The sequence below is a fragment of the Euleptes europaea genome, chromosome 5 (assembly GCF_029931775.1).
Source record: "Euleptes europaea isolate rEulEur1 chromosome 5, rEulEur1.hap1, whole genome shotgun sequence".
NCBI lineage: Eukaryota > Metazoa > Chordata > Lepidosauria > Squamata > Sphaerodactylidae > Euleptes > Euleptes europaea.
Genome location: NC_079316.1, coordinates 51,944,817 through 51,958,100, shown reverse-complemented (window position 1 = coordinate 51,958,100; position 13,284 = coordinate 51,944,817). Strand labels below are relative to the sequence as shown.

The 13,284-nt window shown below is 51.3% G+C and overlaps 1 protein-coding gene across 1 annotated transcript; it reads right to left on the bottom strand.

Annotated features, from left to right (window-relative positions):
• Positions 1–256: 256 nt before the first annotated feature.
• On the bottom strand, positions 257–12,554 carry PYROXD2 (pyridine nucleotide-disulphide oxidoreductase domain 2). Its single transcript, XM_056850438.1, has 16 exons — positions 12,437–12,554; positions 11,683–11,702; positions 11,395–11,506; positions 11,232–11,305; positions 10,530–10,685; positions 10,166–10,319; positions 9,766–9,827; positions 9,363–9,460; positions 8,325–8,466; positions 7,799–7,933; positions 6,250–6,322; positions 4,750–4,906; positions 2,838–2,992; positions 2,299–2,405; positions 1,910–2,030; positions 257–438 (listed from the first exon to the last, which is right to left on the bottom strand). The coding sequence occupies exons 1-16, from the start codon at positions 12,552–12,554 to the stop codon at positions 368–370; spliced, it is 1,755 nt and encodes a 584-aa protein (XP_056706416.1). The 3' UTR covers positions 257–367.
• Positions 12,555–13,284: the final 730 nt, after the last annotated feature.

The window sequence follows — 13,284 nt, the reverse complement described above, 5'->3', positions numbered from 1 at the left end:
AGCTGCTAAAAGACTCTAAATGGTGTCTCTTCTTGTGTGGGAAGAGAAGGCTCCATCCCTCAGAAAGGCCTAGGAGGAGCTCATCAAGAAAGCACAACTCCTAGTTGAACAACAGCACAGCGGGGGGAGTTTGTCAGCTAGCAACAAGCCTGCTCCTGATGTGCTTGTGGCATGCGTATGTCCCGTGGCAGAGGCAGTGTCCATCCCATGCTCCCCTGCAGTGGAATGCCAGGAGTGTGACTCTTGAGGATGGCGACCCTGAAAAGGGATGCCTGGAACCAGGTCTGGAGAAACTGCTCAGTAGTTACTTCTGGCTGCCGACTGGTCCAGTTTTCTGAGCCAGGACAGCTCAAGCGTTCCAACTGGGTCACAGTTTCTTGAAGTCCTCCAGAGCTGTCCTAGCAGAATTGCAGCCCACAGCTCCCATTACACCTCCTCCTGGGGGAAAAAAAGGGGATACAGGAAGGATCAGTAGAGCAGCTCACCTGCATGGTAACCACAACTAGAAGGTAAGGTGGTAGAGCCCTTGGGGATAGCTATTGTCAGCAGTCCTGAGAGACAAGCATTCGCACTGCCTTTGAATCAGTGGTCCTCTCAGCAACATTGAGCCATAGCAACATTGAGCCACAGCAACCCCCAGCAACATTGAGCCACAGGACAAGAACAAGACAGGAGAAAAACTTCTCTGGTGAGACCCCAAGGCTCAGAAAACGTCATCCTTGTCACCCTTCTTTACCCATGTTCCGAAAGGGGGTGATACCCTCTCTGGGATGATATGGGTACCTCTGCAGTTCAGCCTCAGGCCAGTGCTAGCAAGTGGTGGCTGAAAACAAGGCAGGAGGTACTTTTCCACACTGTTCCAATCCCGCTTTCCACCAACATGGGGAAGGAGATGGCAAGCTGAAGCCAACTTAACTGCAGGTGATTTTTTTTATCACACTCTTACTGCCTTCGTGGTGCAGAGTGGTAAGCTGCAGTACTGCAGTCAAAAGCTCTGCTCACTACCTGAGTTTGATCCCGACGGAAGTTGGTTTCAGGTAGCCGGCTCAAGGTTAACTCAGCCTTCCACCCTTCCAAGTAAAATGAGTACCCAGCTTGCTGGGGGTAAAGTGTCGACGACTGGGGAAGGCAATGGCAAACCACCCCGTAAACACAGCCTGCCTAGTAAACGTTGGGATGTGATGTCACCCCATGGGTCAGTAATGACCCAGTGCTTGCACAGGGGACCTTTACCTTTATTATTTTTACTGCCTCTCCCCCACTCCACTATTCCTGATCAGTTTATGCAGGGATGACAAGAACTTTCGTCCAGACAGCAGGTAAGCAGCTTTGGGGGCCCAGAATTAAAACTAGGGGAGGCAGGGGGTTTCTGTTCAAGAGCTGAATGCCCAGGTTGTTCTGATCTAGGGCAGAGACACCTGAAAGGGAGACCTTATTGCTGCACTCTCGCCAGAGAAGAGCCTGATAATCAGCTCCAGATACCTCGCAAGGAGTGTAACACCTTCCTGAGTATTGCTGCTTCTAGCTGGACATTTTAGGAAGACACATGCACACATGAAGCTGCCTTCTACTGAATCAGACCTTGGTCCATCAAAGTCAGTATTGTCTACTCAGACTGGCAGCGTTTCTCCAGGGTCTCAGGCAGAGGTCTTTCACATCACCTACTTGCCTAGTCCCTTTAACTGGAGATGCCGGGCATTGAACCTGGGACCTTCTGCACGCCAAGCAAATGCTCTACCACTGAGCCTCAGCCGTTCCCTCCTCCAGACATGAACCAGGAACTCTGTACAGCCTCCCCTTCCTCCTCTAGAGTCTGCTCTAACAATCACCTCCACCTCAGGCCTCGTTCCCTCCCTTGTTGTTATAAACACACCCCATCCGGCCCCTGCTGCCCCTCCCAGACACATACCAGGATGAGCACCACTGCCACAGAGGTACAGGCCTCGGATTGGAGACCGGTAGCTAGAGTAGTAGGGCACCGGTCGGGCAAAATACAGCTGGTCTAAAGACATTGCTCCGTGGAAAATATTCTGAAAAACCAGAGGGCAGCATTGGATGAGAAATGTCACCGGCAGCAAGGACCCATCTCTGCCTTGCTGTTCAAAGGGACTCAAACTGCACAGGGAGGGAGATTCTTTGCATGCAGTGAGAAGGGGAGATACTGTTTACTTTTTAAAAATGGAGATCAAAGCCACCTTGCCATATCAGCCAGGCACACTGGCGAGGTTGCCATGTGAGCGCATGGTAGGCAGACTATGCCGAGTGGGCGGTGGGTTGTGGTTTTCAGAAAGTACATACCCCGCCAGGCAAGCCGAAGATCCGTTCAAGGTCTGGTGGTGTTAGAACATCTCTGCCAATGACGGAGGCCTTGAACCCAGGCGCATAGGCCTCAACACAGTCAAAAACTGTGGGGAGAAGACACTGGCCCTCACATGGAAACCAGCAAGGTGGGGTCATCTGTGGTATCTGGACCCCCAGAACGAAACCACTCAACATCTTCCTTTCAGACGGGTTAAGGTACTTCTGCACTCAGAACTCAACATAACTGCATCATGGCTGAAACTCTCCCCACCCTCCCCAAAGAGAGGCATAGAAGTGGAATCAGCCAGCTAGCTAAAGTTAGGGGTTATCTCTGTGTGGACAGAGGATCTAAGCAGGGGAAGTGATTGCCTATGTGCACGTGGCACATCTTCCCCACACTGTACCAGGGGTTGCAAGTCAAATGGGAAATGTGATCCTAGGGACCCTTCCTGAGATTGCAAGAGTTCCCCCATTCCTAAAGTAGTGCAAGATACACACACACACCACTCCTGCTGCCCCACAGTCTTTGGTTGTACCTTGATCAGCATAGGCATCACGCTCTTGATTGTCCCATTGCCTCCCTCCAGCCAGTGTATAAGGGGTGTACTGAGTGAAGAGAGAGACCACATGGCAGCCGGGGGGAGCCAGGGTGGGGTCCAGGGCAGATGGGATGCACAGCTCAATCATGGGCCTGAAATCAGAGAGAGAGAGAGAGAGAGAGAGGAGCAGTGGGGGGAGTCCTTGCTGCAGAAGGTCCAGAAGGGCCTCTCAGGCGCAACTTCTGCTGTCAGGCTTTGCTTCTCCTTTAGCCACAGTGGTGAGCTAAGAGGGCTGACCCTCTGCTCCGACAACGGCCCTGATGGTCACAGACTGTTCCTAGTGTAACAAAAGGCATCCCGAAGGCCAAAACACACATGATGCAAAAGAGTTGAAACAGAATCAAGCCGAACAGGTAACGTTTTTAATTTGATAAAGGAAGGGGCACCGAGGGAGGGGCTATTTAAGCCCCCACCCCACCCCCAGATCAGTTCTCCAAAATAATCACAGACATACCCTTGAAGCTGCTATTAGCCCTGCTGGGGAAAATAATACAAGCGCTACCTGAGATTTTTTTGTGTGTGCAAAGAATCCAAGCCTGCAGAGGGATAAGATGACAGGGGCAATATTTCACCTCAGGGTCTGGTCTTGCAAAAAAAAAAAAATCACTGAAGAATCATTTGTCCCGAATACACAATTCTTTACAGGACAGACGCTGTTGAGAGAGTGGAGTGATAAGACATTCTAGCTCTGCCTCTCATAGCAGTCACTGTTGAAAACAAGCTACTTAGAGCTTAAAGATGCAATCCTATGCATGCTAGCTTGGGAGAGAGTCTCGCTGAATTCTAACAAAGCGGCACCTTAAAGACTACCAGATTTATTGTGGTGCAAGCTTTTGTGATGCCGAGCCCTCTTTCATCAGATGCAAGAAGTGCTGCCTCTAGTTGGCAGAGATGCACATACTGAAAGCTACAAGTAGAAGATGGGTGGGGAAAAGAGTTATTATAAAGAGAGGCCTGCAGTTATTACAAAGCAGAGCACCAGAAAAAAGTAAAGGAAGCAAGCAGAGGATCTTATTTCTGAAAAGTGTACATGAAAGTGTTAGTTTCCTTTTGGTCCAATGGAAGCAATAGCAGGCAGGATGTCAAAGTTACTGACAGGAGGATTTTTTTTAAAAAATAAAAATAATAAAATGAGGGATAGATGAGAAAGGACGTAAGGAGACACAAAGCCCTTTCTTGTAAGGAGGAAGCAACAGAAGATCAAGCAGCACCGATGCAAGTAGGCAATGCATTTCAATGAGGGTGTGTGTGCAATGCTCATCCCAGGAGCAAAAGGTTGGTAGGCACTCCAGTGGCTCCTGTAGCTAATAAAACAATGCAAGCAGGAAAGGAGAATTTCCCAAAGTACTCACAGGCTTATAAATACATTGGAGAAGAACTTGACAATATCCATTTGTTTTGCTGGAACATGAGTCTTATCTCATTAGACCAAGATTGTATCATGGCAAAGCCCGGAGATGAGGAGCAATCTGGCTTCCTGCTACTGTTCAGTGTTTCTCTCCACTTGCAAATTTTCTCTCTCTTTGCAGCGGGTCACTCCTTGGGTTTCAACAGTATCTTGTAGGACAACCACAAGGACACAGAGAAAACTGATTTGTGAGCTAGAATAATGCTGGGAAGTGAGAATGTGGGGGCCTGACTTTGCTGGTCCTGCCATTATTTACTAAAAGTAGCTCTGTAGAACTGTGGCAAACATGGGCTACTCACAGTGGTTTCAGAGGAACTCCAGCTTTAACCACACACACACCCCAGTTGATCACACACTTTGGCAAGGACAAGGGTCAAGCCCCCCCTCTTCTGCTCACCTGTGCCAACTATTCTATGTAAGGATTGATGTTTTCAGCTGTACCTGCTAGAGGGCTTCCCATGAGAGGCATCCTCAAAGGCCTGGTGCAGTATGTCCACGTCCTCACAGTTCAGGTGGATGGAGCACTGGTGATGAGGCAAAGGACACCCATCGCTGGTGTTTGGGGCCGCGAGGAAATTGGGCAGCCGATCCACAGCCACTGTGGACATAAGCGGTAGAGGGTGAGGCTGAAACAATGCAATGCAGCCTTCCACATGGCCAATATGAATGTGGCTTTTCTCAGGCACAGATTTCAGCACGCTGCACCTAACTAATTAAGATGCATGTATGTGTCAAGGGAGCAAATTCAAGAATATTCTATTGCCAGGCCCTATGCCTCAGCTCTCCCTGGATACACACACCAACTTTCATTCCCAAGGCTGCCTGGGTCAAGGGAAAGAGAACCTTGCCAAGCGTCACCTCTTCTTCTGAGATGCCTACATAAATGTGTGTGTGTGTGGGGGGGGGATGGGGAAAATGAGGCTGGAACTCCCAGGGAAGGACTCCATGAACCTCGTCTTCCTTTAGGCCTCTAAATTCTGTCAGTGGGTCTGAGATTTTGTTGTTGTTGTTGCCTCCAAGTCACAGCTGACTTATGGTGACTTGTTAGGATTTTCAAGGCAAGAGACTTTCAGAGGTGGTTTGCCATCGCCTGCCTCCACCTCACAGCCCAGGTATTCCCTGGAGTTCTCCCATCCAAATACTCGCCAGGGTCGACCCTGTTTAGCTTCTGAGATCTGGTGAGATCAGGCTAGCCTGGGGCCATCTAAGTCAGGGTTGGGTCTAAGATTGCAGTTATGCATTTTCCTCTCTGGAGTCCCTTTGAAAAATATCCATTAGTAGTGTTACGATGCCCTCTGTTGGTCATCCATAATACCTCACTAGAATGTCCACTTTCACTCTGCTGACTTTAGTTAGTCTGCCCCAAGGATTCTACTGGCTTCCTGGTGTAAAAGCTGTGGCTTTCCTTGCCTGAAGAACCAGAGCAAACAGTAAATCAAACATGGACAAAAATGCGATCTGCTTTTATTAATTTTAAAAGGTAAAAAAGGTAAAGGTCCCCTGTGCAAGCACCAGGTCATTCCTGACCCATGGGGTGACGTCACATCACGACATTTACTAGGCAGACTTTGTTTACGGGGTGGTTTGCTAGTACCTTTCCAGTCATCTTCCCTTTACCCCCAGCAAGCTGGGTACTCATTTTACCGACCTCAGAAGGATGGAAGGCTGAGTCAACCTTGAGCTGGCTACCTGAAACCAACTTCTGTTGGGATCAAACTCAGGTCGTGAGCAGAGCTTGGACTGCAGTACTGCAGCTTACCACTCTGCGCCATGGGGCTCTTGATTTATTAATTTAGGATGGGTTTTATTATCCTGTTCCTACTCACGATGAACATTATCCTATTCAACCCTGACTCTGTCACTACTCGCTATTCATGGGAACATCCAAATTGAAACTTTGCATGGAAGCTTCGGACCGGCTTGTCTCTCTGCAATGCTCACCGTTGATCTTGGTGACCGGAGAGCGTGTGTCAAATTGTGAGAGTCTCTGCACAAACTCCAGCGGCAGTTGCTCCTAGTGAGAAGAGCGAAAGACAAAATGAACCACTGGGGACTGGCAGACAATTAGAGGTGGCAATGCCTGAGGCATCATGATACCCATATGGCTGGGAGTTACTGCTCCATACATCAGTGCCAAGATCACTTACGCCTCTGAGAGAAAGGGGAGCAATAAATGAAGCAAATGAATAAATAACTTGAGCCACTCGGGTGTTGTGGCCCAGCCTGAGCTCAGCAGTGGTGAGAGCTCCGCAGAGGAGGAAGGGCCCGGTACAGCACAACCACAGCTGTCAACAGACAACCAGCAAGGAGACCAAGTGCAGGCACTCCCAGAGGTGCAGCCAACAATCAGCTCAGAGGCACCTCCACCTCCTGACCTTGAGGCAGTAGCCCAGCCCCCAGCCCCCCAGGGATACCAGCACCCTTGGAAGCCCGCAGAAAACAACTCAGAACAGTGGTTCTTGCAGGTTACCCGGGCTGTGTAACCATGGTCTTGGTATTTTCTTTCCTGACGTTTCGCCAGCAGCTGTGGCAGGCATCTTCAGAGGAGTAACACTGAAGGACAGTGTCTCTCAGTATCAAGTGTGTAGGAAGAGTAATATATAGTCAGAAAGGGGTTGGGTTTGAGCTGAATCATTGTCCTGCAAAAAGTATCAAAGGTAATGTGCTAGAGAACTGAGAACAGAACTGCAGACTCAGAAGACGGAGTGCCCTCCTGGCTGTTCAGCGTCAGCTGCAGATGGAAAGCAACAGCGATGATGAGCAGTTGCAGGACTGTTCTTGAGAGGCAGGTGGGCCTGCCCCAGCACATGGCTATAAAGCCTCTGGACAGGAACTGTTGGGCATGGACGCAACATGTTCGATAGGCATTGAACTGGCTGACACAACCTGATTTATCTCCTATGACCTGACCTTGGACCCGCAAACCTTCCTGTAAATCCTTCTGGCTCCCTTTTGACTCTGGACTGTTTTGACTCTGCTTTTCCGTCGTTCCTTTGGCTTGTAAACCTCCAAGGCTGGGAGAGATGCTGTACCCAGGCAAGCAGGACATAGGGCCACCATATATTTGGGCAGGGAGAACAGTTGTGACTAACAGAGTCTTTAGTGCTGCACTTATGAACAGCCTGGATTTATTCTGATGGCAACAAACTGTTCTCAGAGAAGAAAAGCCAGACAGGACCATCTGTATGAGAAAATCAATATAAGAAATGAGGCTGGGCTGGCAAAATCAGAGCAAGGGGGGGGGAGAGAATGGATTCCCTGTTGCTTAAACCAAGCCTCAGTCTGTTGTCCCTGCTCAGCTCATGGTGTCCTCCTGGTAATGAGATGCAAAGAGACCCAATCCACACCCTTTGCAGGCTCTGGGCACTCTGCTTGAGGGCAGGAAGAGGGAAGAGTTAAGGCAATGTCTGGAACCTGGCCTCCCCACGCAGTTCTCTTGAGGCCCATGTTCCAGAGGCCCTTCCATACTATGCCAAGGAGCAGAGCTCACCTTTGGGGTCAATTCCAGAAAGGTGAGCTGCGGAGATGCATTGGATAGCACCAATCGGCTCTTCACTTCAGTTCCATCCTGCAGGCCAACACCTCGTACCTTCCCATCAGAGCTTAAAAGGATCTGGGAAACTGTCTGCAAGATTGAGCAGAGGGTTAAGTGGAGAGGTCTAGCTTTCCGCGTGGCTACTACAAATGTCTCCCTGGAGAGGGCACATGACAAGGCACCAGTGGTAGGAGGCAGGGCTCTGGACTTAGCTTCTGCTACTCAAACAAAGATACTCAGCGGTGCCAACAAATGCAGGGCGTGGTTGTCATGGCCTCAGGATTTTGATGAGGGGGACATCTGTTTCTTGTAGTGCAAGTGGAACTTGGCGTCCCATTTACTCCAAATGACTGCACTTACTGCTTTAAGATAACCTAACCTCCCACCTCCCCACATCTCTACAGACCAACGTCTCCTCCCCCTACAGCCCTTTCAGGTACAAGATCAGGTACAGCACTTTCCATCTCAGGGATCAATGCACCTTCTCAGTGAAGATCTCAGCCCCAAGCGTGGTAGCAGAGCGAGCCAAGGCCTGGGACAGCTCCCCCATGCCACCGGTCACGTAGCCCCAGGCCCCCTGGCGCCCCTCTAGTCCACCCATGACATGGTGCAGCAACACATACCTACAAAAAAGACTGAAGGTTAGGGGGCTCCCAGAGCAGGGCAAAAGCCGCAGCTTTTCTGAGGCACAAGTGGGTCAGAAGCACCAGGACAGGCTGGGCCCCTCTCAGACTTCTTGGCCTCCTTCTATGTAAGGCTCTGTTGGGATCCATGGAGCTTCTCCAGTTTCACATGAACACATGAAGCTGCCTTATACTAAATCTGACCCTTGGTCTATCAAAGTCAGTATTGTCTACTCAGACTGGCAGTGACTCTCCAGGGTCTCGGGCAGAGGTCTTTCATATCACCTACTTGCCTAGTAACGAGCCCTGTGGCGCAGAGTGGTAAGCTGCAGTACTGCAGTCCAAACTCTGCTCACGACCTGAGTTCGATCCCCACGGAAGTTGGTTTCAGGTAGCCGACTCGAGGTTGACTCAGCCTTCCATCCTCCCGAGGTTGGTAAAATGAGTACCCAGCTTGCTGGAGGTAAAGTGTCGACGACTGGGGAAGGCAATGGCAAACCACCCCGCAAACAAAGTCTGCCTAGAAAACGTTGGCATGTGACATCACCCCATGGGTCAGGAATGATCCGTTGCTTGCACAGGAGACCTTTACTTTTTACCTGCCTAGTCCCTTTAACTGGAGATGCCGGGGATTGAACCTGGGACCTTCTGCATGCCAAGCAGATGCTCTACCACTGAGCCATGGCCCCTCCCCAAACACATGCCACACTTGGAATCTTAACAATCTGCTTGTGCTCAACAATGCCTACTTGCAGATCCCGAATGGTTTCAGATACTCAGTGAAGGTACAAGATTTGGGGCCAGTTGTGAACGGGGAGGCAACAGAACTCACAGAAAGGGTAGTCAGAGAATGGCAGTGAGAATTAGGCGGTTTGTCCACCTGAGTTGGTCTTTACCCGCTGCCTGGAGTATGGGGACCAGCCATGGCACCGATCACTGCATCTGTGGCCAGCGTTGCTTTCAAGGGCTCCGACTCAAACCAGAGATCCAAGATCTGCAGCAAGAGGGAGAGGAAGCAGGTTGTTCCTGGAAAGGAGTTCCTGGAAAGAAACTGCTCATATACCACCCTCTTTGTCAAACACTGTGGGAGAGCAGGTCAGGCTTCTACGCTTACCATGAAGAACCGCTCAAAGTCCAGAGGAAAGTCTTCCAGACTGATTTGGGAGCAGCTGCTCCAAGGTTGGGGGAAGGGACAGTTCTCCAATAAGGAGGTGAGCAGCTTGAACATAGAAGCAGCAGAAACCATTCTAATATATGGGAAGTCTAGAGGCTCTCTTCGGGTCATCTGGTTGCACTCACCTTGGAAATGGGGGCTGTGAGGACCTGGTAATACTGGGGAAGCTGTTTCCCCAGAGCAAAGCCTGGCAAGAAGAAAGCTGGGGTCACATGTGGCTCAAACACAGCCCAGGAAAGTGTTCCTCTTACCCATCTGGCTACCCTTCAGAGGCAGATTCATGGGCAGCCCCTGACCCAGAAGATGCAGCGCCTGGCACAGTCTGCCCCTGCAGTGTGGTGGTGAGAGGAACCACAGGCCCACAGGATGGAACCCCAGGAGCCTGTGCCACGTGGTGTTCTAGGCCAGGGATGCTGTCTCATACATATACCATGCAATGGCCCTCAAAAAGAGATCTGGATATAAGGACATCGGGATTTGAAGCCAGCCTGATTCCCCAGGGGGTGATCCTCACCCTCCCCTTACCTGCACGAAACAGGATCTGCACGCCTTGCAGGGCCCTGAGGCGCTGAAGCAGAGAGCCCTGACTGAATTCAGCCAGGTCCACAGGACAGGTGTCTAACAAGGGATCTATGGCGGACACCAAGCGGTTCATAAATGCTTCATACTTGGGAAAGGCCTGCAAAAGGGAAGGAAGAAGGAAACTGCTGCAGTTGGCCAAGGCCTCAGATTCCCTCCAAAGAGCAGGCCCCGTTTCTCATAATCTGCCTCCTGGCTTCTCACAGCCACACACCCCGCCCCCCTGGCTATTTGGGCCCAGCCTCCTGTGCCAAACAACTATGCTTATTTTGCTTCCCATCTGCTTTGCATCCTCATTTCTCTTCGGTACCTGGGCATCCTTCACAGAGAACTGAGCAATCTGGGACTGTGTTTCGGCCATGTTGTTCCCCAGCAGCAGCGAGCGAGGGGCTTTTCCACCCTGACCCTCCTCCAACAGTGGGGTGAAGGAGTAAGGGTCACGCAGGAGTACCCTTAAGCCATGCCTCTGCAAGACAAAAGACAGCTTGGCCTTTGGGTCCAAACATGTGACATGCTAAACTGTCACAGACACACAGAGGGGCAGACCTGCCAGGTTCCTGGATTTAAGGAGAGTTTTCCCTCTCCTGTCTCCATCAGCCTCACCAGAACCATCTTCTACTCACTGGTCTTAGGTGATCCCTCAATTCTAATATTTTGAGAGGGAGAAAGAATTCGCCACTCCAGCGTGAATTCTATAAACTCTGCCATCAACCCCTTAAGTCATCTTTTGTTCTAAAGTTTTTAAAAAACTTTTGCCTTCTTAAGCCTATTATCTGCCAGCTTTTAAGATGCCACCTCCATGAAAAATGGGACACCTGGACAAGGGAGGGGGGTTGCTCTTGCCACCTGCAAGAGAAGAGGGGGCACAAGTCAGAACATGTGGGGAAATGCAGGTACCAGAAAAAACACCTGGCAGAACTGCTAGACACCAGGTAGCAGCTCAGGAATCTTGGCTCTTCCCTGTGCTTCTGTTTATCCCCACCCACCACCCAAAACAACCCCTTTTCAATACCTTCAGTTCCAGCTCTGAGTAAATCTGGGGCCTCAGCAGGCTGAGCAAATAGGAAGCTCTGGAGAACCGAAAACCTGCAAGACAGCAGAGGCCAGGTGCACTGAGGACTGAAGTCCGCCTGCTTGGGGGATGGAGGGACAACAGCTGGAATCCTTGGTGTTACCTGGGATAATCTCCTCGGTGACTGCAGCGCCCCCCACCAAGTGTCGTCTCTCCAGCACTGCCGTTTTCAACCCCCCCTTCTGCAGGTACGCAGCCTGTGGAAGCAGCAGGTGTCACCTCAGCCCGGATCAGGCCCATCTGCTGCTTTTCTGGGCTTCACAGCCACAAAACTGCCCATCTTCCCCACATTACAACCCCAGAAACGTGACCCCCTCTTCCCTCCCTCCAGCACTACCCATGGGGGACACAACACCAGGCGCCACAACCTCTTGGATTCCCCACTACTCACCGCCACCAGTCCGTTGTGTCCTGCAAACAGATAAGCACAGTATGAGATGTCCAGCTCTCCGCGTCCCGTTGCAGAGTTATCACCAGAAACAACAAAAACGAGGCAACCCGGTCATGAATGTGTTCGTCCCAGGTGCTACAAGACTCCTCCTGGGTTTACCTGTGTCCTCCCCTCCCCCCTCAAAGCATCACACTTACCCCCTTAGCACTGGGGTCAGCTATTCAGACAGACCCACCCATCACGGGATACTGTGCTATCCTTATGCTGCTGTAATCATTGACCTCCTGGATTTTCTGGCCGGGACAAATGAGTCCACTCTTGCAACGCTGGGAGAAAAGGCACGGGCGCTTGAGCCTCCTTTCTTCCCTGTTCCAGCCAGGATCCAGCCAGGATCGAACGCACGAACGTTCTTCCCTGTTTCAGCCAGGATCGAACGCACGAACGTTCTTGGATCGAACGCACGAACGTTCTTCCCTGTTCCAGCCAGGATTCAGCCAGGATCGAACGCACGGCCGTGCGTTCGATCCTGGCTGGATCCTGGCTGGAACAGGGAAGAAAGGAGGCTCAAGCGCCCGTGCCTTTTCGCCCAACAAACGTCCCACCCCCTTGCCTTCTTGCGCCAGCTTCCACCCCACTTTCTCCAAACATAGGCAACCCAGCTCTCTCAAGGACCACCTGTCTGGCCCCAGGGCTCCTTGCTGGGCAGCCCTCCACCTCCACCCATAAAAACAGCCCCCCCTTTCCCCACACCCACCCGCCCCGACCACGACAGCGTCGTATTCTGGCCGCAGCGAGACCCTCGTCCCCGCACAGCCCCGGGAGAAAAGGGGCGCGCCTGCTCTGCCCAGCAGCCGACCGCGCTCGGCTGCCATCGCGCCGCGGACTTTGCCTTCCGGGCCGCCCTATCGAGGCGCTTGCCAGGGGACGGGAGAAAGGGGCAGGGGGAGGGCCGCAGAGCAGCGGGCGGAGCTCGTGGGGTGCGGTCTGCGCGGCGAGGGAGGAGAGCCAGGAGCCGCCCGAGGGGGCTGGACCGCTTCGCACTGCAGGGGAGAGGAGGGGGGGGGCGCTGCGTTGCGAGACCTCCTTCCCCGTGGAAAAACCTGCTGCAGATGTGGGGGGGCGCGTCCCATGCTGTCAAGTCGCTTCCGACTTATATCGAATTCAAAAAAACCTTTATCGGCATAACAAATCGTGCAAGGTATTCCAGAATGTGGCAAATGATAAAGCATCAATATCGCAATCTGTAGCAATAGATATGAATAAAATGAGGTCTGCCGGAGTACAGTGAATATAAGGTGTATATAGAAAACTAGTGTCTACAAGTAACCGGAATAGCAGCTATTCTATTTTTTGTTTGATTTTTATCATTAGAGCTTGCTTCAAAAACATGGCTACTATTGCTGTAGTTTCTGGATCATACCCGTTCAGTAAAAGTCTGAACAACTTCCGACTTATAGCGACCTCCTGTTGTTAACAGCCGTGGCTTCCTCGATTGAATCAATCTGCCTCATGTTGGTCTTCCTTTTTTCTTGCTGCCTTCAGCTTTTGGGAGCATGATTGACATTTCCGGTGACTCTTTGCCTTCTCAAAATGTTACCAACA

Bases quoted from the DNA above. Each gene is read 5' to 3' on its own strand.
- PYROXD2 (XM_056850438.1), bottom strand. From the start codon at position 12,554: ATGGCAGCCGAGCGCGGTCGGCTGCTGGGCAGAGCAGGCGCGCCCCTT. The intron at 11,703-12,436 runs GTGGGTGTGGGG...ATCTGTTTGCAG, and splicing joins CGCTGTCGTGGTCGGGGCGG to GACACAACGGACTGGTGGCG. The intron at 2,406-2,837 runs GTACAACCAAAG...TTCTCCCCACAG, and splicing joins TGATGCCTATGCTGATCAAG to TTTTTGACTGTGTTGAGGCC.